Genomic DNA, 24463 nt, shown 5'->3' with positions numbered 1-24463 from the left:
GACCAATTTACCGGTCAAATTCGACCGGAAAAATTAATAGGCACAAAAGTGGTGGGGCAATTTAGTCTTTTCCAGATCGGCTCCTTATTGACCGGACCGTGTTCTTGAACCGGTCCACCAAATCGACTCCACTTCCTCCATTGGTAGTAGACCTGCGTATTGTTCTAGTCAATCTCCTAATTTGTTTCACAACCCTAAAGCGAACAACAGAGACAACAACAGAGACGAACGAAGGTGAAGACGAAGGAAGTTGAACACAACGACGAATGGCTATGTCGTCTTCTGGCAATGGAATGGGTAATGCGTCCAATACTCTCGAAGCAAGTAAGATTTACTTAGTCTTGTAAAAATTACTCTGAAATTGGAGCCTTTTGCACTATTCTGTTTTTCAGAGTATTTCTTGTGTGTATGTGAGTAGAGTATAGTGTAAAGTAGCAATGGTGATATTCTCTCTGACTGGGCTTTATATATGTTGAGAAGATGACATGTGGGAACCATTTTAGTTGTATATTTGTGTTAGATTAAAGACATATTCTGAGAAAGTTGCTTGGGGGGGACCACTGTGTTTATCTTTTTCTTGAAATGTCATGTGCATATATTGAAGTTTGTAGTTTAGTAATACTGACATATGCTTTTGCTTTATGTTTTACTATTTTGGTGCTTTCCAGAAGATAAACTTGGCCTCTTTGAAATTGCTCTATTTCACAATGGAATTATAAATAGGCAAGGTGAAGTGAAGTATTTGGGGGGTGATGTAGAATTATATGAACGTGTGGATGCTAAGGAAGTCTGTATACAGTTCTTCAAGGATAAGATAAAAGCTCTAGGGTATTCTGAAATAGGAGCCAACATTTATGATTTTACAACTGAAAGCTTGAATTTACTTCAAACTGACTTTGATGTTGCAAACTGTCTAATTAATTCACACAAAGAGGGGAAAATATTAGAGATATGGGTGGAAACAGTGGATGCTACTGATTTTATTGAAACAGAAATAGATTTCTTTGAATCTGAGGGTGAATGGGACAGTGACTTTGAGCTTGAGGTTGAGTGTTTAAACAAAGATGAGAAGTGTGGTGATGGTGGTACTGATGAGGAAGATGGTAAGGGTGAGAAGGCTGTGTTTGAATCTGAGAGAAACAGGAACAGGAAAAGGAACAGAAACATAAAGATTGAAAGTGATGTTGAAGATGGTAATGGTGTCATGGTTGAGCTGGAGCCTGACAGGAACAGGAATATAAACATAAAGATTGAAAGTGATGTTGAAGATGGTAATGGTGTCATGGTTGACCTAGAGCCTGACAGAAACAGAAACACAACTGATTTTGATGAGATCAACTTCTCTGATGATGCCTCATTAGTGAATTCTGACAGTGATGAAGATAATAAGTGGACTATTTTTAGACCTGCCACTGACATGCAAGATCCACAGTTTACATTAGGCATGACTTTTGCATCCAAGCAACAATTCAGAGAAGCAATTAGAAACTATGGTTTAAAAAATGGGAAAGATATTAGAACTCTTAGAAATGATAAGCAGAGGGTTATAGTTGAGTGTTCACAACATGGTTGTCCTTGGAGAATAGGACTGAGGAAAGTACAGAACTCTTTGTCTTGGAGGATTCTAAACATGGTGGATGTGCATGAAGGTTGTTGTTGGGTTTGGGAGAACTCTTTAGTCAAGGCAAGTGTTGTTGCAAAGAGGTGGTGTAAGGAATTAAAAGACCATCCTGAATGGATGATGAAAAAATTCAGGGATAAGGTGAGCAGTGAAGAGGGTTTCTATCTTAGTAATCAACAAGCCTATAGGGCAATTTGGAAGGCTAAGAAACAAAGACTAGGTGATGATGAAGACAACTTCAAGAAGATTTGGAACTACCATGATGAAATCATAAGGACAAACCCACACACCACTTGTATTGTCAAGGACAGAGATTTGGCTGATGGATCTGGGCAGAAGAGATTTTTAAGGATGTACATGTGCTAGCAAACAAGGCTTTAAGCATTGTAGACCCCTCATAGGAGTGGATGGATGTCACTTGAGATGTTCTACAGGTGGGATGTTACTTACTGCTGTCTCTGTGGATGCTAATGACTGCATCTTTCCCCTTGCATATGCTATTGTAGAAGGTGAGAACAAGGAGTCTTGGAGTTGGTTTCTAAGACTACTCAAGGATGATTTGCAGATTTTAGACCACTGTGAGAAGGATTTCTGTTTTATAAGTGATAAACAAAAGGGCTTAATTCCAGCTTTTGTGGCAGTCTTACCTGGAGTAGAGCACAGATTTTGTGTGAGGCACCTACATTCCTGATGAGGACACGGCCCAAGTAAATTAAAATATCACTATGTCGGTCCAAAAATATAAAAAGAAGGTCCTAGAATGCTCATTGAACTTGATCATCATTGAAATGAAGTCATATAATTAAAATGTAGTTATTTTAGTTAATTAAAATGCATTTATGTTAAATTTAATTAGTGACCTTTTGTTTTCTTTATTTCTATGTTACTAGTTCAAGGGAGATGAATGTTCTTTAATGCCTTGTAAATAGTCTTCTATAAAAAGGAGGCTAAAACATCATCTTTGGGGGAGAATTTTTGAGATTGAATCAAAAGAAAATGTTTAGGCATTTTTGTTGTCTCTCTTGTGTTTTGAGAGATGTTCTTTTAGGCTTATCAAGATAATACCAATCTTGTGGTGCCATCCATTCCTTATCACCTAAGACCAAGGTGTGGCGGAAATATCTTTATAGAAAAACACAAAAATAATCCCATAACCAACCCCTACATCAACCAATTCCATCTCCAACACTCTCAAACCATAATTGTTGTTCCTGCTGTTTTGGTGAGGAAAAGATCGGGCAATCAAAGGATTCTTTGGTGAATCGACTCTCGAGTTCATCCTTAAAGATCCACATCAGTTTGGTATCAGAGCTTTGGGTTCATTCCTCACACAAAAAAGGTTAACACTCTACCAATCAATTCTTGTTTCATTTGTTTCTGCAGTAAATTTTCAGCCTGCGTCTTCTAAAAAAAAAATTCCAAAAAAATACTTCCACATATCCAATTGTGTTGAAATTTTTTCTGGAAGTACCCAACCTACCACTATATTGTTTCATGAAATTTTTGTGCAAAAATCATATTCCAAGAAACACAGAAAAATTGCTGAATTCAACACAACCGTAAGATTCTGCCCAGAAATTTTCTTCCTGTCCAGTCCAGAAGAAAAGTTTGGAAAAAAATACTTCCACTTATCTTTTTGCCCTGAAAATTTTTATGGTTGAATAAAACCCATAGTTCTTGCTAACCATAAAAAAATTTGGGTCAAAATATCATCCATAACATTCCAGAAAATTCATCAAAGCCACCCTTAAAATCTGTCCAGATTTGTGTTGTCATCCCTTGTATTTTCTAGTTATTGTTCATTGTTTCACATCATCCATGGAGTCTTTTGAGTTAAATACACTTCAACAAGGATCACTTAGTGTGGAAGAATTCTACAACAAGTTAAGAGATTTGATGATCCGAGATGAGGTGATTGAGCCAACTGCAATTACCAAGAACAGATTTGTGTATGGTGTTAGAAAGGAGATTGCACGAATGCTTCCTCAAGGGTGCAAGTGTTTGTTTACTTTACTATACCATGCCAAAATAATTGAAGAAAAATTGCAGCAGAAAGAGGTCAAGAATTTGACATCTATTTCCTTGTCATATCATGAGGGCTCAAAAGAAATGAGTGACAATGTAAAAATAAGTGAAGAAGAGTGTGAAAACAAAGATGAGAAATATTTGGGTGAAAAAGGAGAGATTGAGAAAAAAACTGAACGTGAGGAAGAATTGTCTTTTGAACTTTGTGAGAAAGAATGAGGGAGAAGATTTCGAGAACTCCATAAACTTTATTTTAAGTTCTTTGCAGGTTAATGAATGTGATACAAGGGTTGAAAACCAATTGGAAGGAATGGTATTGTTATGCCATGATCTACAAAGCGCGGGATCAGTCACTCTCCTTGGTGAAGGTATTAAAGTCATATGGTCGGATAATTACTCATTTCCATTTGACCGAGGCAAGTGTGATTCGAGGACGAATCATCTCGAAGAGTGAGGGAATGATGAGGACACGGCCCAAGTAAATTAAAATATCACTATGTCGGTCCAAAAATATAAAAAGAAGGTCCTAGAATGCTCATTGAACTTGATCATCATTGAAATGAAGTCATATAATTAAAATGTAGTTATTTTAGTTAATTAAAATGCATTTATGTTAAATTTAATTAGTGACCTTTTGTTTTCTTTATTTCTATGTTACTAGTTCAAGGGAGATGAATGTTCTTTAATGCCTTGTAAATAGTCTTCTATAAAAAGGAGGCTAAAACATCATCTTTGGGGGAGAATTTTTGAGATTGAATCAAAAGAAAATGTTTAGGCATTTTTGTTGTCTCTCTTGTGTTTTGAGAGATGTTCTTTTAGGCTTATCAAGATAATACCAATCTTGTGGTGCCATCCATTCCTTATCACCTAAGACCAAGGTGTGGCGGAAATATATTTATAGAAAAACACAAAAATAATCCCATAACCAACCCCTACATCAACCAAGAGATGGAATTGAGAGTGTTGGAGATGGAATTGGTTGATGTAGGGGTTGGTTATGGGATTATTTTTGTGTTTTTCTATAAAGATATTTCCGCCACACCTTGGTCTTAGGTGATAAGGAATGGATGGCACCACAAGATTGGTATTATCTTGATAAGCCTAAAAGAACATCTCTCAAAACACAAGAGAGACAACAAAAATGCCTAAACATTTTCTTTTGATTCAATCTCAAAAATTCTCCCCCAAAGATGATGTTTTAGCCTCCTTTTTATAGAAAACTATTTACAAGGCATTAAAGAACATTCATCTCCCTTGAACTAGTAACATAGAAATAAAGAAAACAAAAGGTCACTAATTAAATTTAACATAAATGCATTTTAATTAACTAAAATAACTACATTTTAATTATATGACTTCATTTCAATGATGATCAAGTTCAATGAGCATTCTAGGACCTTCTTTTTATATTTTTGGACCGACATAGTGATATTTTAATTTACTTGGGCCGTGTCCTCATCAATTCCAATATGAAAGTGGCAGGGTTTCAAGGCAGAGCACTGAAGGATAGTCTGTGGGCTTGTGCTAGGGCAACAACTAAGACTTCATTCAGTACTGCTTTAAGCAAATTTAGGGAATTAGATGAAGAAGCATATCAATGGTTAGGTGATAAGGATCCTAAGGAATGGTCTAGATCCCACTTCTCAACAGTTAGCCATTCAGACATGTTGGTGAACAATATTTGTGAGTCATGGAATTCAGCTTTACTTGGGGCAAGGGAGAAGCCTATTATTGACTGTCTTGAAACAATTAGAAAAATGTTAATGGCCAAATTCTTCGAACAAAGACAAAAGGCAGCTGGGTGGAACTCAGTTATTTGTCCAAAAATTGTTGGAAAAATGAAGCAAATTGAGAAGCAAGCTGCTAGATATTTGGCTACCCAGTGTGATTTTTTTAAGTTTGAAGTCCAACATCTGTATGGAGACCAACAAGAGGTGGACTTGGAGAACAAAAAATGCTCTTGTAGGAAGTGGGATCTCACTGGCCTTCCATGCAAGCATGCTGTGTGTGCTATTTGGAAAAAGAATGGCAATGGAGCAGTTTATGACTTTGTACATCCATGTTACTCAAAGGAGACTTATCTGAAAATATACAAGGCCTCAATTAACCCTATGGCTGGTCCAGATGAGTGGCCAATCAGTGCCCAATCTCCTCTACTGCCCCCTATCTATTCTGCCAAGGTTGGGAGGCCTAAGAAGCTAAGGAAGAAATCTGCGGGTGAGGATGAGCCTGAGAGGCCAAAGTTGAGTGTGGATGGAGTATATGTCTCAAGAAAGCATATACAATTGCACTGCTCCCTTTGTAAGCAAGCTGGATACAATTCAAGGAGATGTCCATCTAATCCAAAGCAAAAGGTAATTTTTTGTTTACAGTATTTTAATATATGCATGGTTTGTAACTAACAGTATTGTATTGTTTTATGAAGCCAAAGAAGAAGGTGATTTATTCCACTAAACAAATCCCCATCCACATCACTAAGCAGCAGGGGGTGAGTCAAGAGGTTGGGCAGCAGGAGCATGGAGTGAGTCAGCAGCATGGACTTCATGAAGAGGTTGGGCAGCAGCAGCACCATGGAATCAGTCAAGAGGTTGAAGCTCCTGTGCATCAACAGGTTGAAGCTCCTGTGCATCAAGAGGTTGAAGCTCCTGTGCATCATGGAGGCAATGAAGGTCTTGGGGAGCAGCCTACAGTGAGCAAAAAGAAGATCACAAAGAAAAGGGAATCCAATCGTAAGAAACCATATTATACGAGGAGCAAGACAACGATGAAGTCCAAATTTTTTGGAAACATTGATGAGCCAATCAACTTAGACTAGACTGACTTATGTACTACTTTTGTTTTTTGATCACTGAACATAAGCCTTAACTGATGTACTACTTTTGATTACTTTTTGATATTTTTGGATCAGTGATTATAAACCTTAACTGTTCTTGGAATTGTTGGAAGTTTGAAGGCAAGAACAATGTGAACATTGTGTTGGTATAATGGAAGTGTGTTTTACTTATAATGGCAGTGTGCTTTAGTTATTTAATGGCAGTGTGCTTTTGTGAATTAGAGCAGTGTGCTTTGGTTATTTAGGCAATGTGCTTTGGTTATTTAGGCAGTGTGCTTTACTTAAAGTAATGGCAGTGGGGCAGTGTGTCTTGTAAAGGAATGGTTGGTTAATCAATGACAATTCAAATGGCAATAGGATCACTTGTTTACATTAGCAAAAAGATAAGTTCATTACATTACCAATAGGATCACTAACTTACATTGACAAAAGGATGGTACTCATCCACATTGACAAAAGGATCACTTCATCTCTTGATTACATTACATTACTGACAACAAAAGCTACAACTACTACAACCAATATTACTACCAATTTGTTCAACCACTTCAACACTTTTCCATCCTCCATCGTCTGGCCTTTAAGCTTAGTATTTAGTGTTCTGATTTCTTCATCTTGTCTATTTATGCGTTTTAGCAATCCCGGTATGATTCGCTTCGAACGATAGCAAATTGGAGGATCATACCAATTCACAAATCCACACCCCACCTGACTCTGTATTCACACAAAAAGGAAAAAAAAACGAAACTTTACCAAAAAAATAACAAACTGGGATGGTACTGCTTGCAAATTAACCATTAATGAACATACTTGGGAAAATTAACGAACACCATTAACGAATTCGCAAAATCTTGGGAAAGAAAATTTTCTCTTAACCAAAACTAATAATTCTTACTTACTCGGCATTGCCAAAATCTCGAAGTTCGAATCTTTAATTGATGACCACATCTACAATGGTGAATTGGGAACTTCTCTCCAAATTCATTGTACTCAGTACTCGAAGAAGAAGAAGAAGAACTGTAGAAATTACTCATACTCAAAATGGAGATGGGAATGGCACTGCAAACGGTTCGTTCCCCTCTACTTTCGTTCTTCTCTCCACCCTTCTGTCTGCTCTTGGCCGCGCAAAATTAGGGCTTATAGTAGAACAAAACGCAGGTCTAATAGTCAGGGAGGAAGTCGACTTGGTGAACCGGTTCAAGAACACGGTCCGGTCAATAAGGAGCCGATCTGGAAAAGACTAAATTGCCCCCCACTTTTGTGCCTATTAATTTTTCCGGTCGAATTTGACCGGTAAATTGGTCGGAATGACCAAAATTGAGAAAAATTACATACTCAAGGTGCTAAATTGATACTTTTGAAAGTTAGGTGTGCAAATTAACAAGACCCCTATAGTCGTATGACATAAATTGAAATTTTCTCTACTTGCACAAAACAATCCCTTCGGGGATTTTCATCTCCAAACTCAAATTCAAGTCCAAAACATGTCAAATCTCACCAAATACAACAAAATGACTTGAATCAAAGGAATAGCCAAGCAATGGCATACAAGAACCCTAAACACAAGCTCTAGATATGCATTTTCACAAGACAATGCATAAACACTCACATTTCATAGCAAACACATGTAGAATCCAAGAAATATTCATATAGGTAAGCAAAATAGATTATGTAGAGCATGGGTTACCTCCTGTAGACAAAAAACCTTCACTTAACACCACACCAAGCTCCTATCAAAGCTCACCTTCCAAACCCACTTCAAGAACATACCAAAAGATCATAAAAATCCTATCTTTAAGAAAAGACACCTAAGAGAACACTAAAAACACAAGATGAACATGGATCTTACCCTCTTAGATGCCCAAATGTATGAAAGGCAGAATCTTGGAGACAACTCTTGAAGTCTTGACAAAGCTTCAACTTGGCTTGGAAGAAAAGCTATCCACCTTTTTAGAGGGAAGATGGAGCTAGGATTTTGGAAAGTGTAAGGATAGAAATGAGGTGTTCTTACTAGGTTAGGTTATAATACTAACACAAGGTGAAAGGTCAAGAATACCCTTACTAACATGGAAAGGTGTAAGGAACAAGGGAACTCCTTACAACGCTCAAGGTACAACTTTGACTTTGGGGTTGACTAGTCAATTACTAGTCCCCAACTATTAAATTTTAGGAATTTAAGGAATTAAATTACAAATTGAAATAGGATTAAATACTTAATTAATCCCTTAACCGAATTTGGATCTCGGGGTGTCACATTCTCACCCCCTTCAAAGATGCTTCGTCCACGAAGCTTGGGTACGACGAATTAGAACAAATGGTAAAAGAACAACAATGTGACAAAGAGTGTCAGTAACAATTTCTTTTGGTCAAAACCCCAAAAGATTCCACAAGATTTCAAGGCAAAAGAGTTCAAAACTAGAATTGGCAAGAAATAAACAAACGGATATATTGAGCATAGCGAACTCTAGTCCCAACACAAACACCAAATTCTGGACAACAACTAAGAGCTAACAACTAACTCCAAACACCAACTACAAAACCAACTAAGCAACAAAACAACAAGCAAAGACAAGCATACAAAGCAAGCAACCACTAAACGGTAACAACGACTAGGAAGATAACAACAACCAAAAGAAGAGCGAACAAGACGGCCTCAGCTCCACTCTAGAAGGACTCGCTCTCCGACTCTTCGGACTCCTCAGATTCTTCTTCATCTTCTCCTCTACGGCTTGAACTGGCTTCTATCTAGTCTAGCCTCTGGGTGCACTGTAACAAACTACGCCTTCATGTACACGAAGCCTTCTTCGATCATACTGTTCTGTTGACGAAGCAAGGTGACAACGCGCTCCTCATGTGCCATGGCATCATGCTCCCTCTTGGTGCGAGCTTCCTTCCTTCTTCGATTTTCCTCACTTTCAGAATCACTTTCTTCGGCCTCGGCAGCTTCCGGTGCTTCCACCTCTTCCTCACGGCCTACCTCACCCTCATCTTCTTCATCACCACCCACACTCTGGACTGCGAGGCTCAACTTCCCGGCATGAATCCCAAGCTCTGTTGCCAACTCAGCTCTTTCCTCAGGGGCTTTTCTTGCAACTTCTTCAAGAGTGATGTAATCACCATCATCTAGCTGAAACAGATTACAACTCCGAAGGTTGGTGGCATCCAACACCAACTTTCCCACAGCCTTCGATAGACAGCCATCAACACTCACACCCTTTTTCACAAGAATCCAGCTCAACACCATCCCATACGGTAGGCTTTTCCGGTTATGATCACGGCAGAAAACCATATGTTGCAACATTAAAGCTGGCAGGTTGAACTTGACCATATTCTTGAGGCAAAAGGCAAAGGTGCACTCCAACTTTCCCAACAAATTACTTTTGTTGTTATTGGGTAACAAACAATCCGATACCAACATAACCAAGATCCTCTGTTCCGTAGACAACCACTTTTTCTCCGGCCTTGAAGCTTGAGTGAAGCTACTCGTGCGACCCAATAGATAACTCAAATAGTCCCGGTACCCCATGGTATCCGTACTAATCCATGAGTTACCGCTATACTGAGCAACTCCCGAAGCAGATAAACTCAAAAGCTAAGCCACCCTCTTTTCAGACAGAACTACCTTCACACCTCTTACTTTTGAGGTGATCTCAAGCTTATCACCATCCTTTGTCACAACCATGTGACGATAAAATTCCTTGACCAAACTCGGGTAAGTCTCGGCCCTTATGGCGAGAAACCCATCCAACAAACCTTGGAATCTAAGCATTTCCAACAAAGAATTAGAAAAAGATTCCGGGTCAAAGGCTTTACCTTCAAGAACAAGGTAATGGGCATTCACCCATTCTGTTTTCCTAGCCAAACTTGACCTTCTAGGCATGGTAGGAGATGATCCAAAGCTCAACAAACGAAGCCCACAACTTTCCTTTCTTCTCCACTAAATCCCCGCGGCTCTCTCTCTCTCTCGCTGCTTCTCTCTCGACTTCCGGCGAATAGGGCAGCCCGGCGAGGCTTCGGCAGGCGGCGAACAGCGGCGGCTGACGGCGAAGCGGTGGCGGCTGGCTGCTGCGTCGGTGGTGGGTGGCGGGCTACAGGCGGTCGCGACGGGTGGGAAGGGTTTCGGTGGTTTACGGGTAGAGAGGAAGAGAGAAGAAGACTTTGGGGAATTTAGGGATTTTGGGGGAAAAATTGGGGAAAAGATGATTTAATTTGGGAATTGGGTCAAGTGAGAATTTAAGGTTGATGTGGAATTAGAAATAAGTTAGTTCCAAGAAAGATAATTAGGCCCGGGTTTGAAACTCACGAATTGCAATTAAACATTTTGCTTGGATTTTAGGCTACACAAGATAGGATTTTTGTATGGATTTTGATATGAACCTAGTCCAAGGTTCAAATAAAATGGAATATTGCCCCAAGAGTGCTCTCAAAATAAAGATAGAGATGGATCAAAATACCTTAAACCTCACGAGAAACCCTTTGTCTCGAATCCTCAAAGACTTGGAAGAATCCCATGTAGCTTCAAGTACCTCGATGTTGCAATCTTCAATCAACTAGAGTCGGATCTAGTTTCCTTCGATTCAAGAACGAGTCCACGAACCTAAATCTAAGGTTGAAGAAAGTAAGATTGATTCGAGTCCACGAATCAATTTGCTAGTCGAGTCCACGACTAGCCACTAATTGAGTCCACAATTAGCCATAAGGTTTCTTACACAAGTGTAAAGAAAAACTTAAGAATTTTATTGAATTAAAGCCTCCTCAAAACTGATATGGATGTGCCCTATTTATAGGTATAGGGCAGCATTGTAATCTAAATACAATGGGAAAAAGAGTCCTAAACCTAATCTAGAAAACAAGTAAATAGAGTTTTATTTAGAAAAGGATTTAAGGAATCCTTTCTAAATACAACTAGTGTTTTCTCTTTAATTCTAAACAATTTAAAATAAATGATGACCACAAATAATAAAGCTGATTTGGGCCTCGGATCTTGTGATTGGCCCAATTTGTAATCTTAATGGATCTTCATTATGTTGGGCCGCATCATCCTCCCCTTCTTGAAAAATGATTCGACCTCGAATCTTATAAACATTGTCTTCGATCTGTGACATCACTTGAAACGGGCCACTATAATACTTTCCTCTATCGAATGGAATTATTATTGGAATTCCTTGATTTTTCCACCAATGATGCTTTAAGGATGTACTTTTTGGCCTTGTGATGAGCCCACTATATACTCTTATTGGATTCCATGTGTGCTGGTTCCTATTATTCTCCCATTCTTGAAAAGGATTCGTCCTCGAATCCAAATCTTCAATGAAAGACAAAGTAGCAAGCTCACTTTCTGTTTTATCATGCTCATGGAACATTTTCTTGGGGTGCTTGACATGAGTCGCTCCAATCATCATCCTACAATCAACAAGTAAGGCAATTAAGTCTAATGACACATCATGGAATTTAAACATTCTGGATAGTAATAGATCAGCAAAACGAGACATATTAAATTTAGCCATCTTGTTTGAATTTTTAACAAGCACAACATCTTTCCTTCTAGAGCTTAAGGCTAAACCAAACACAAAATCCATGGAAATATCAAGTAATGTTTTAGATGTATTGTGGTGGTAAGTAGCACAATTATGAACATAAGATTCTACATCTTTTTTCTTCTTTGGCCAATGAAAATATCCATGCAAAACATCATCACTCTTTAGAAAACCAAAGTGTCCTTTATGTGAATCAACAATTAAACCATTGCCCAAAACAAAGCAAAAAGTGCCAATCCCATTGACTTTGAACCAAAACCCCTTGAGCAAGTAGTGTTTCACATAAGAAGTTTTCAAATGTGCCGTATAACTTTCCAGTGATTCCTTATCTCTATCAAACAAAGTTTTAGTAAAATCAAAATTAAGGAATCTTGGATGTATGGAGGCAAACAAATTTCTAACACATCTAGCAAGTACGTCATTAATAGAAACATGGCAAAGAAATCTAGAGAATAATAATGCATGCTTTTGGAATAAAAGTGAGTATAAAGTGACTCCCTTTCCTTTCTCTTGCATACTATCCTTTTTAGTTACCAAGAGATGTTGCACTTTGACACCTTGGGCTGGTCCTTTCCACTGTATCACTGATTGTGGTCCCTTTGTTTGGCTACAAACTGAGTTAGAGGATTGGAGTGGTGATTGCAATTCCAAACATAGAGGTTCCACTTTTCTCTCTATGATTTCTTCCTTCTTTGAGGCTGGTTTGAGAGCTTGCATCAATGTCAATTGAATTTCTTCTACTTGTTTAGGATACAAACGAGACAAGAAATATGTAATTCCATTCATGTGAAACACAAAAGTGTTCCTCATTCCATCAGAACTTATTTTTCTGTCAAATTGCAATGGTCTACCTAACAAGATATGAGCAGCCTGCATTGGGATATTATCATACAAGATTTCATCATAATAACTGTTAATAGATAAAGGAATAAGATCCTGTTTGGTTACTCTAGCTTCTCCTACATCAGTTAACCATTGCAAACAATAAGGATTTGGATGATTAAGCAAAGGTAACTGGGGAAATTTAACCATAGCTGCACTAGCCACATTTGTGCAACTTCTAGAATCTATTACCATAGCACAAGCATTCTCTTTAATTGACCCTTTATCACAAAATATATTTTCTCTTCGAGACTCATCTTCTTTTAAAGGGTGAACATTCAAAACCTCCTTAACAACAAGAGTATGACTGGACTCACTATCAGCATATTTAGAATCAAAATCTAAAGGTATGAAAGGTTCTCCCCCAACATGTTCATTGGGGGTTTCAAAATTGTCACATACCTCATCCTCAGATTCAAGACAAGAAGTAAATTTTTCAGATTGTGTTGTTATCTTAACTACCCTTTTGTTAGGGCAATCACGAGCTATGTGGCCTCTCTCATTGCATCTATAACAAATCAATTCTCTATCATGTTGAGGCCTCGCTGCCTCACTTACCTTTTCCTTACCTTTGTCTCGTGAATCATCTCTTGGAGGAGGATGTTCATCACGCTTTTGAGAGGTGGAACGAGTGTTGTTCCATCTTGATGCATCATTTTTGGACTTGTACATTTTCATATCTTTGATTTTTACCTCAGATTCACGTGCAGCATACAAGGCATCACAAAGGGTGTCATATCTCTAAAAACTCATTCCACATCGAATTTCTAAGTTCAATCCATGTACGAAACGAGCAACAGTTTTTGTCTCCTCTTCATGTATGTCTCTCTGTTTAAGCAAAATATTTATAGTTTGGTGGTACTCGTCAACTGACTTTGTTCCTTGCACCGTTCCCTGCAATTTTCTTTCAAGATCATACAAAAAAGATTTAGGACGAAAGGTTAGGCACATATCTTCCCTCACTTGAACCCAAGATTCATAGGGAATAAAATTAGCAACTCTCTCTCTATTTCTTTTTCGCCACCAAGACAAAGCATACCCCTTAAAAGATGCAGCAACTAGCCTAATTTTTGTAAGATCAGAATAGTGCTTTAAATAAAAAAAAGTTTCAATAGCATTCTCCCATTCTATGTATTCGGTATGTCCTTTCTCACCGGTGAAGTTAGGAATTTCATATGTAATGTTTCCTAACTCCGTATTACGCTGCTGGATCCTTTGACATCTAGGATCCACTCTTCCTGCTGGTGGCAGGTGTCGTTCATCATTGTGTGGTGGTTGCACTTGTTGTGAGTGTTGCTCCAAATTATTCATTATTTTGAGTAACCTGTCTATTTTTTTGTTCTAATTTCTGGGGCAGGTTTGGAACTTGTTCAGCCATCTGTAGAGGGAAAAAAAAATCTAAAAACAAGAAGATGTGTGAGTAATCACGTTAGTGAAACCAAAAAGTTGGCTCACTCCCTCTCTATTCTCAGCTCACGGGTAAGAGGTGGATTATATGGCTCTGGGGGTACACTACACTCTTACAAGCACACACTCCACTCGTGTATCACTCCAAGTGGCAGATACTCTCACAAGCCTTTTTCCAAAAAGGAAAATTCTAGTCCGGAACTCAAGTTGATATGGATTCAACCTCAAAGTTCAAGAAAACGTACCTTGGAAAACTTCACAAGCCTTTGAGAGCAAGGGTGTATAGCGAGATAGGTAAAAAAATTGAGAGCAAGAAGCAAAGAAAAAGGACAATACAAGCAAAGAAACTAAGCAAGATTTGAAAGAAAAAGGAATGCAAAGAAATAAGTATGGCAGAAAGATATTCAACACCAATATCAGAAGATAGACACAAAAAGAATGTAAAAGGGGATCAAGTGTACCAAAACCAAATAGGAATATATCAAGAACTCCTTCCAACCTTATACTTTTCCCCTTCCTTATCCCACCAAAATTCTCCTACCAACCAGATTCTTTCCCCAACCTTATTCTTCTTCTTTATTGCTTTCTCTTTTTTTTTTTTTTTTTTTTTTTGCTTTTTTTTTCAACTTTCTTGATTTTTTTTAATAAGTAACCTCCAAATAACTACTATAAATATCAACAAAAATTTCAGACTAAGAGGATCCACACAACCCCTTCAAAACAGAACCAAGAATTTCAAGAATCACCCAGAAAAACAGAAACGCTGCCCTTACTTCGAAGATCAATATCTCAATGGCCGTAAGGAATTAGAAAGTATATAATATATCAATAGAACGCTCCTGAAGATATCTAAAACATATCCAAATTTCAGATAAAACTAACCAGTGGATCTCGAGATATAGGTCATTCTTTGAAACTGGTCACAGAACGCGGAAATCTGGACAGGGTGTGATTGCGACGTGATTGCGCGTAAATGCGCTTTGGATATAGGTAAGGGTGATATGGGGTTGTTTTCTTGATAGAATATATGGTACTATGGTGCTTAGGAGGTGTGAGGTCTCGTTGATATTGGACGGGAAAAAGGAAAAACTCTTTCGGGATTGTTTTTCAAGAAACTGGAGAACATGTATCAAGATTCAAGAACACAATCAAGAATGCGAAGAAAATTTTTTTTATTTTTTTAGGGTTTTTTATGAATAAGACACGAAAAAAAAGTAGTATGTACGATAAAAACGAGATAAACCTAGAAAAACAAAGAAACCAAATTTCTAATGATAATGAGATAAACCTAGGCTCTGAATACCAAATTGATATGAACCTAGTCCAAGGTTCAAATAAAATGGAATATTGCCCCAAGAGTGCTCTCAAAATAAAGATAGAGATGGATCAAAATACCTTAAACCTCACGAGAAACCCTTTGTCTCGAATCCTCAAAGACTTGGAAGAATCCCATGTAGCTTCAAGTACCTCGATGTTGCAATCTTCAATCAACTAGAGTCGGATCTAGTTTCCTTCGATTCAAGAACGAGTCCACGAACCTAAATCTAAGGTTGAAGAAAGTAAGATTGATTCGAGTCCACGAATCAATTTGCTAGTCGAGTCCACGACTAGCCACTAATTGAGTCCACAATTAGCCATAAGGTTTCTTACACAAGTGTAAAGAAAAACTTAAGAATTTTATTGAATTAAAGCCTCCTCAAAACTGATATGGATGTGCCCTATTTATAGGTATAGGGCAGCATTGTAATCTAAATACAATGGGAAAAAGAGTCCTAAACCTAATCTAGAAAACAAGTAAATAGAGTTTTATTTAGAAAAGGATTTAAGGAATCCTTTCTAAATACAACTAGTGTTTTCTCTTTAATTCTAAACAATTTAAAATAAATGATGACCACAAATAATAAAGCTGATTTGGGCCTCGGATCTTGTGATTGGCCCAATTTGTAATCTTAATGGATCTTCATTATGTTGGGCCGCATCAGTGCCTCATAATTCAAGCCGGCAACGAATGGCACGAGCATCCGAGCAAAGCGCGCCAACTCCAAAAACTTCTTGTGGTACTCAACCACAGATAGGGATCCTTGCTGCAGGTGGAGGAACTCATCAAACATGGCGGCTCGCACGTGTGCCGGGTAAAACCTCTCGCGCATCCTATCCTTAAGCGCAGACCAACGAAACTCAGGCTCTTCAAGGAAGGTCGGACCCTCATGGACCCACCACAGATCAGCTTCTTGGCAGAAGTAGAACGTTGCCAGTTCTACCCTTCTCTCCTCGGGACAGCCCACAACCGCGAAGATCTTGTCGAACAGTCTCATCCATTCTTCCAAAACCACCGGGTCTTCTTCACCCGCGAAGGTTGGCGGCCTATGACCTGACACCAAACGGCCCATATCCCGGTGCCCAGCAGGTTGAGGAGGTGGCACGGGATGGTTGTTGTTCAGCAAAGCCTCGCTAAGCGTCTGCATAGTCTGTGTTAGCTGCTGGAGGTTTTGAGCAAGCTGCTCATTCGTCGGGGTCTCCGGGGTGCGCGCTCGGGGACGAGGAGGCATCGCAAACTTTTGCAACAACAACACGGTTACCAAAAAGACAACAAGCAAGCAAATAACTGAAAGCAACACTCAGCTCACCGCGCAACCTAAAGTCCTAAGCCTAACACTTAGATTCTTAAGGTCACTTTAGGGTCTCAATCCATTCTTAGCCACTTAGAAAGTCTAGACTTAACCCTCCTACGCTCAAACCTAGGCTCTGATACCAACTGTAACACCCCCTAAAACCATGCTATTTAAAGCCTTAAAACATGCAGATAACTTAAACCAAAACACTAAACACAGCGGAAGACTGAAAGAGAAGATATATATATATATATATATATATATATATATATATATATATATATATATATATATATATATATATATATATATATATATATATATATATATATATATATATATATAAAACAAAGAAACGGGGTGCTATGCCACGCTCACCCAGAGGTGAACACACAGGCTAAATCTGCATTGTTTAAAATCTACAACAATCCAACAGAGTACTACGTCTAGATTTGCTCACAGGCCACAAAACATAAAAAGGGGAGCTATACTAGCTGGCACTAGACTGCGCACTCGTCTAAGCATCACCTGAAAGAAGCATATCAAACATGGGACGACGCCCGGTCAGCGAATAATGCTGGTAACCCACCAATAAATGTGAAATATCATACATAGGTAAGATATACATTTGTAAAATTAGTTGCGAAACGGAATACATATATATAAGTCAAAACCCAAGAGTAATAGTTAACACAAGACTCAAACACTCTCAACAAGAACACAGGAACACATCCCAAGACAAGAAGAACAACGACTCACAAGAAGTCTCAAGGTATGATCTATCATCACACAATAGATCAACACCAGACTTGCAAAACTCAAAGGAATAAGACACGACAAACGGCAACACATGCCTTTGTGACTACACACGTCACAAGAAGAGAACTCACAACAACGGCTACACAAGCCCTCGTGACATCACCCATCACGAGTTGATATGCCTTCCTTATGCCCGGTTCCAACCTTATGGCTACCCCCAACCTTATATCTTCTTCCAACCATTACCTCCAGGACCCCTGTACTTCTTAGTCCAACCTTTTCCCTCCTGTGACCGTCGTCCCCCAACAACAAACCACCAACAAGACCACCAATTTCATAGTACACGAGGATACCGTTCACAGACACGGCGACATATGCCTCTCCAGAACACGTGAACCTGACACACAGGTCACGACTCCATATTCACGTCATGGCCACCACGAGGACCACTGCAATACCTTGGTGACTGATGCGGCCCAACATATGAAGATCCATTAAGAGTACTAATTGGGCCAATCACAAGGCCCAAGTCCAAACAATTAAGGCAACTCTTCATTGGTGATGTTCAAAGATGGTGGAAATCCAAGTCAAGCCCATTTGCAAAATATGAAGAATAACTCAAGGCTTTTTAATCATTGTTTAAGTGCTGATTTTGGTGATTAAATTATGCCCAAATCAGCCCTATTATTTCTGGTCATCATTAATTTAAATTGTTTGGCATAAAAGAGAAAACACTAGTTGTATTTAGAAAGGATTCCTTAAATCCTTTTCTAAATAAAACTCTATTTACTTGTTTTCTAGATTAGGTTTAGGACTCTTTTTCCCATTGTATTTAGATTACAATGTTGCCCTATACCTATAAATAGGGCACATCCATATCAGTTTTGGGGAGGCTTTAATTCAATAAAATTCTTAAGTTTTTCTTTACACTTGTGTAAGAAACCTTATGGCTAATTGTGGACTCAATTAGTGGCTAGTCGTGGACTCGACTAGCAAATTGATTCGTGGACTCGAATCAATCTTACTTTCTTCAACCTTAGATTTAGGTTCGTGGACTCGTTCTTGAATCGAAGGAAACTAGATCCGACTCTAGTTGATTGAAGATTGCATCATCGAGGTACTTGAAGCTACAATGGGATTCTTCCAAGTCTTTGAGGATTCGAGACAAAGGGGTTCTCGTGAGGTTTAAGGTATTTCGATCCATCTCTATCTTTACATTGAGAGCAATTCTTGGGACAATACTCATCTTATTTGAATCTTGGACTAGGTTCATATCAATTTGGTATTCAGAGCCTAGGTTTATCTCATTTTTATCTTACATACTACTTTTTTCGTGTCTTATTCATAAAAAACCCTAAAAAAATTTCCTTTGCATTCTTGATTGTGTTCTTGAATCTTGATACATGTTCTCCAGTTTCTTGAAAAACAATCCCGAAAGAGTTTTCCTTTTTTCCCGTCCAATATCAACGAGACCTCACACCTCCTAAGCACCATATTACCAAAAATTCTGTTAGGAAAATAACCTCATCTCACCCTTACCTATATCCAAAGCGCATTTACGCGCAATTACGTCTCAATCACACCCTGTCCAGATTTCCGCGTTCTGTGACCAGTTTCAAAGAATGACTTATATCTCAAGATACACTGGTTAGTTTTATCTGATATTTGGATATGTTATAGATCTCTTCTGGGGTGTTCTTTTGATATATTATACACGTGCTAATTCCTTACGGTCATTGAGATATTCATCTTCGAAGTAAGGGCAGCGTTTCTGTTTTTCTGGGTGATTCTTGAAATTCTTGATTCTGTTTTGAAGGTGTTGTGTGGATCCTCTTGGTCCGAAATTTTTGTTGATCTTTACAATAGTTATTTGGAGGTTACTTATAAAAAAAAATCAAGAAAGTTGAAAAAAAAAATGCAAAAAAGAGAAAGCAATAAAGAAGAAGAATAAGGTTGGGGAAAGAATTTGGCTGGTAGGAGAATTTTGGAGGGACAAGGAAGGGGAAAAGTATAAGGTTGGAAGGAGTTCTTTAATAATTCCTAATTGGTTGTGGTACACGTGAACCCATTTTATATTCTATTTGTCTCTATCTTTTGATATTGGTCTTGAATATCTTTCTGGCATACTTCCTTCTTTAGTTTCCTTTTTCTTTCAAATCTTATTTAGTTTCTTTGCTCGTATTGTCCTTTTTCATTGCTTCTTGCTCTCAATTTTATTACCTATCTCGCGATACACCCTTACTCTCAAAGGCTTGTGAAGTTTTCCAAGGTACGTTTTCTTGAACTTTGAGGTTGAATCCATATCAACTTGAGTTCCGGACTAGAATTTTCCTTTTTGGAAAAAGACTTGTGAGAGTATCTGCCACTTGGAGTGATACACGAGTGGAGTGTGTGTTTGTAAGAGTGTAGTGTACCCCCAGAGCCATATAATCCACCTCTTACCCGTGAGCTGAGAATAGAGAGGGAGCGAGCCAACTTTTTGGTTTCACTAACGTGATTACTCACACATCTTCTTGTTTTTAGATTTTTTTTTCCTATACAGATGGCTAAACAAGTTCCAAACCTGCCCTAGACATTAGAACAAAAGAAAGACAGGTTACTAAAAAGAATGAATAATTTGGAGCAACGCTCACAGCAAGTGCAACCACTACACAATGATGAGCGATACCTGCCACCCGCAGGAAGAGTGGATCCTAGATGGCAAAGGATCCAGCAGCGTAATGCGGAGTTAGGAAACATTAAACATGAAATTCCTAACTTCACTGGTGAGAAAGGACCTACCGAATACATAGAATGGGAGAATGCTGTTGAAACTGTTTTTTATTTAAAGCACTATTCTGATCTTACAAAAATTAGGCTCGTTGCTACATCTTTTAAGGGGTATGCTTTGTCTTGGTGGCGAAAAAGAAATAGAGAGAGAGTTGCTAATTTTATTCCCTATGAATCTTGGGTTCAAGTGAGGGAAGTTATGCGACTAACCTTTCGTCCTAAATCTTTTTTCTATGATCTTGAAAGAAAATTGCAGGGAACCGTGCAAGGAACAATGTTGATGAGTACCACCAAACTATAAATATTTTGCTTGAACAGGGAAACGTACATGAAGAAGAGGCAAAATCTATTGCTCGTTTCGTACATGGATTGAACTTAGAAATTCGATGTGGAATGAGTATTCAGAGATATGACACCCTTTATGATGCCTTGTATGCTGCACATGAATCTGAGGCAAAAATCAAAGAGATGAAAATGTACAAGGCCAACAATGGTGCATCAAAATGGAACAACACTTGTTCTACCTCTCAAAGACGTGATGAACGTCCTCGTCCAAGAGATGATTCACGAGACAAAGGTAAAGAAAAGGTAAGTGAGGCAGTGAAGCCTCAACGTGATAGAGAATTGATTTGTTATAGATGTAATGGGATAGGCCACATAGCTCGTGATTGCCCTAAAAAGAGGGTAGTTAAGATAACAACAGAATCTGAAAATTTTACTTCTTGTCTTCAATATAAATCTGAGGATGAGGTTTGTGACCATTTTGAAACCCCCAATGAACATGTTGAGAGAGAACCATTCATACCTTTAGATTCTGATTCTAAACATGTTGATAGTGAGTCTAGTCATACTGTTGTTGTTAAGGAGGTTTTGAATGTTCACCCTTTAAAAGAAGATCACTCTCAAAGAGAAAATATATTTTGTGCTAAAGGGTCAATTAGAGAGAATGCGTGTGCTATGGTAATAGATTCTAGAAGTTGCACAAATGTGGCTAGTGCAACTATGGTTAAATTTCTTCAGTTACCTTTGCTTAATCATCCAAATCCTTATTGTTTGCAATGGTTAACTGATGCAGGAGAAGCTAGAGTAACCAAACAGGCTCTTATTCCTTTATCTATTAATAGTTACTCAGATGAAATCTTGTGTGATATGCAGGCTGCTCATATCTTGTTAGGTAGACCATGGCAATTTGACAAAAAAATAAGTTATGATGGAATGAGGAACACTTATGTGTTTCACATGAATGGAGTTACATATGTCTTGCCTCGTTTGTATCCTAAACATGTAGAAGAAATTCAATTGACATTTATGCAAGCTCTCAAACCAGCATCAAAGAAGGAAGAAATCAAAGAGAGAAAAGTGGAACCTCCATGTTTGGAATTGCAATCACCACTCCAATCCTCTAACTCAGTTTGTAGCCAAACAAAGGGACCACAATCAGTGATACAGTGGAAAGGATCAGCCCAAGGTGTCAAAGTGCAACCTCTCTTGGTAACGACAAAGGATATTAAGCAAGAGAAAAGAAGGGGAGTAACTATTTACTCACTTTTATTTCAAAAGCATGCATTAAAATTCTCTAGATTTGTTTGCCATGTTTCTATTAATGACCTACTTGCTAGATGTATTAGAAATTTGTTTGCCTCCATACATCCAAGATTTCTTAATTTTGATTTTACTAAAACTTTATTTGATAGAGATAAGGAATCACTTGGAAGTTATAAGGCACATTTGAAAACTTCTTATGGCAAATACCACTTGCACAAGGGGTTTTGGTTCAAAGTCAATGGGATTGACACTTTTTGCTTTGTTTTGGACAATGATTTAATTGTTGATTCACATAAGGGACAATTTGATTTTCCAAAGAGTGATTATGTTTTGCATGGATATTTTCATTGGCCAAAGAAGAAAAAAGGTGTAGAATCTTATGTTCATAATTGTGCTACTTACCACTGCAATGCATCTAAATCATTACTTGATATTTTTATGGATTTTGTGTTTGGTTTAGCCTTAAGCTCTAGGCGGAAAGATTTTGTGCTTATTGACAATTCAAACAAGATGCATAAATTTAATATGTCTCATTTTGTTGAATTATTACCATCCAGAATGTTTAAATTCCCTGATGTGTCATTAGACTTAATTGCCTTACTTGTTGATTGTAGGATGATGATTGGAGCGACTCATGTCAAGCATCCCAAGAAAAAGTTCCATGAGCGTGATAAAACAGAAAGTGAGCTTGCTACTTTGTCTTTCACTGAAGATTTGGATTCGAGGACGAATCCTTTTCAAGAATGGGAGAATAATAGGAACCAGTACACATGGAATCCAGAAAGGGTAAACAGTGGGCTCATCACAAGGCCCATAACGACGACCTTAAAACATCATTGGTGGAAGAAACAACAAAGACCAATAATAAGTCCATTCGATAGAGGAAAATATTATAGTGGCCAATTTCAAGTGATATCATGGATCGAAGACAATGCTTACAAGATTCGAGGTCGAATCATTTTCAAGAAGGGGAGGATGATGCGGCCCAACATATGAAGATCCATTAAGAGTACTAATTGGGCTAATCACAAGGCCCAAGTCCAAACAATTAAGGCAACTCTTCATTGGTGATGTTCAAAGATGGTGGAAATCCAAGTCAAGCCCATTTGCAAAATATGAAGAATAACTCAAGGCTTTTTAATAATTGTTTAAGTGCTGATTTTGGTGATTAAATTATGCCCAAATCAGCCCTATTATTTCTGGTCATCATTAATTTAAATTGTTTGGCATAAAAGAGAAAACACTAGTTGTATTTAGAAAGGATTCCTTAAATCCTTTTCTAAATAAAACTCTATTTACTTGTTTTCTAGATTAGGTTTAGGACTCTTTTTCCCATTGTATTTAGATTACAATACTGCCCTATACCTATAAATAGGGCACATCCATATCAGTTTTGGGGAGGCTTTAATTCAATAAAATTCTTATGTTTTTCTTTACACTTGTGTAAGAAACCTTATGGCTAATTGTGGACTCAATTAGTGGCTAGTCGTGGACTCGACTAGCAAATTGATTCGTGGACTCGAATCAATCTTACTTTCTTCAACCTTAGATTTAGGTTCGTGGACTCGTTCTTGAATCGAAGGAAACTAGATCCGACTCTAGTTGATTGAAGATTGCATCATCGAGGTACTTGAAGCTACAATGGGATTCTTCCAAGTCTTTGAGGAATCGAGACAAAGGGGTTCTCGTGAGGTTTAAGGTATTTCGATCCATCTCTATCTTTACATTGAGAGCAATTCTTGGGACAATACTCATCTTATTTGAATCTTGGACTAGGTTCATATCAGTGACTAGTGTCTCATACCACTAATCATGCAATTCAGATAAAGCCACACACACATCACACCACAACAGGAATCAATCAACGGATCACAACGAAGATATGAAACCATACTCAATCAAGGAATGGATCACAGTCCAACAACAGCAACGATGAATAAAACAAGTTATCATCAACCAATAGGAAGGTACAAACAACACACACGCTAGCATTTAAACACCGAACTAGCATGCTTATCAAACGGGTAAACCAAACATGGTTCCGAAGAACACACAAGACTCATCACGGTTCAACGAAACACAATGTTGAACACTTCGCACGATTCAAGATACCAAAACCTACATGGATTGCTACCATATAGTTCTATACATACGAAACATCAAGAAGACGCTCAAATAGTTCAACAAAAGAACATCGGGAAGTCCAAAGACCAAATACCGAGTCAAAAGAATCACGGGGAACAATTTCCCCAACAACCACAATACGTACCCCGCGGGAGGGCGGTGGGTTGGACCCCTACCCGCCGTTCCGCCCGCGGGTACACATACCTATACAAAACAATCCCTTCGTGGATTTTCATCTCCAAAATCAAATCAAGTCCAAAACATGCCAAATCTCACCAAATACAACCAAATGACTTGAATCAAAGGAATAGCCAAGCAATGGCATACAAGAAACCTAAACACAAGCTCT

The 24463-nt window shown here is 38.3% G+C and overlaps 1 protein-coding gene across 1 annotated transcript; it reads left to right on the top strand.

Annotated features, from left to right (window-relative positions):
- The first annotated feature begins 5115 nt into the window (after positions 1 to 5115).
- LOC109192644 lies at positions 5116 to 5951 on the top strand. The gene is made up of 2 exons (XM_019343345.1): positions 5116 to 5826; positions 5919 to 5951. The coding sequence occupies exons 1-2, from the start codon at positions 5116 to 5118 to the stop codon at positions 5949 to 5951; spliced, it is 744 nt and encodes a 247-aa protein (XP_019198890.1).
- Positions 5952 to 24463: the final 18512 nt, after the last annotated feature.

The sequence above is a fragment of the Ipomoea nil genome, unplaced genomic scaffold (assembly GCF_001879475.1).
Source record: "Ipomoea nil cultivar Tokyo-kokei standard unplaced genomic scaffold, Asagao_1.1 scaffold1792, whole genome shotgun sequence".
Taxonomy (NCBI): Eukaryota; Viridiplantae; Streptophyta; class Magnoliopsida; order Solanales; family Convolvulaceae; genus Ipomoea; species Ipomoea nil.
The sequence above is the reverse complement of the archived record's forward strand: the minus strand, read 5'-3'. Positions and strand labels throughout refer to the sequence as shown.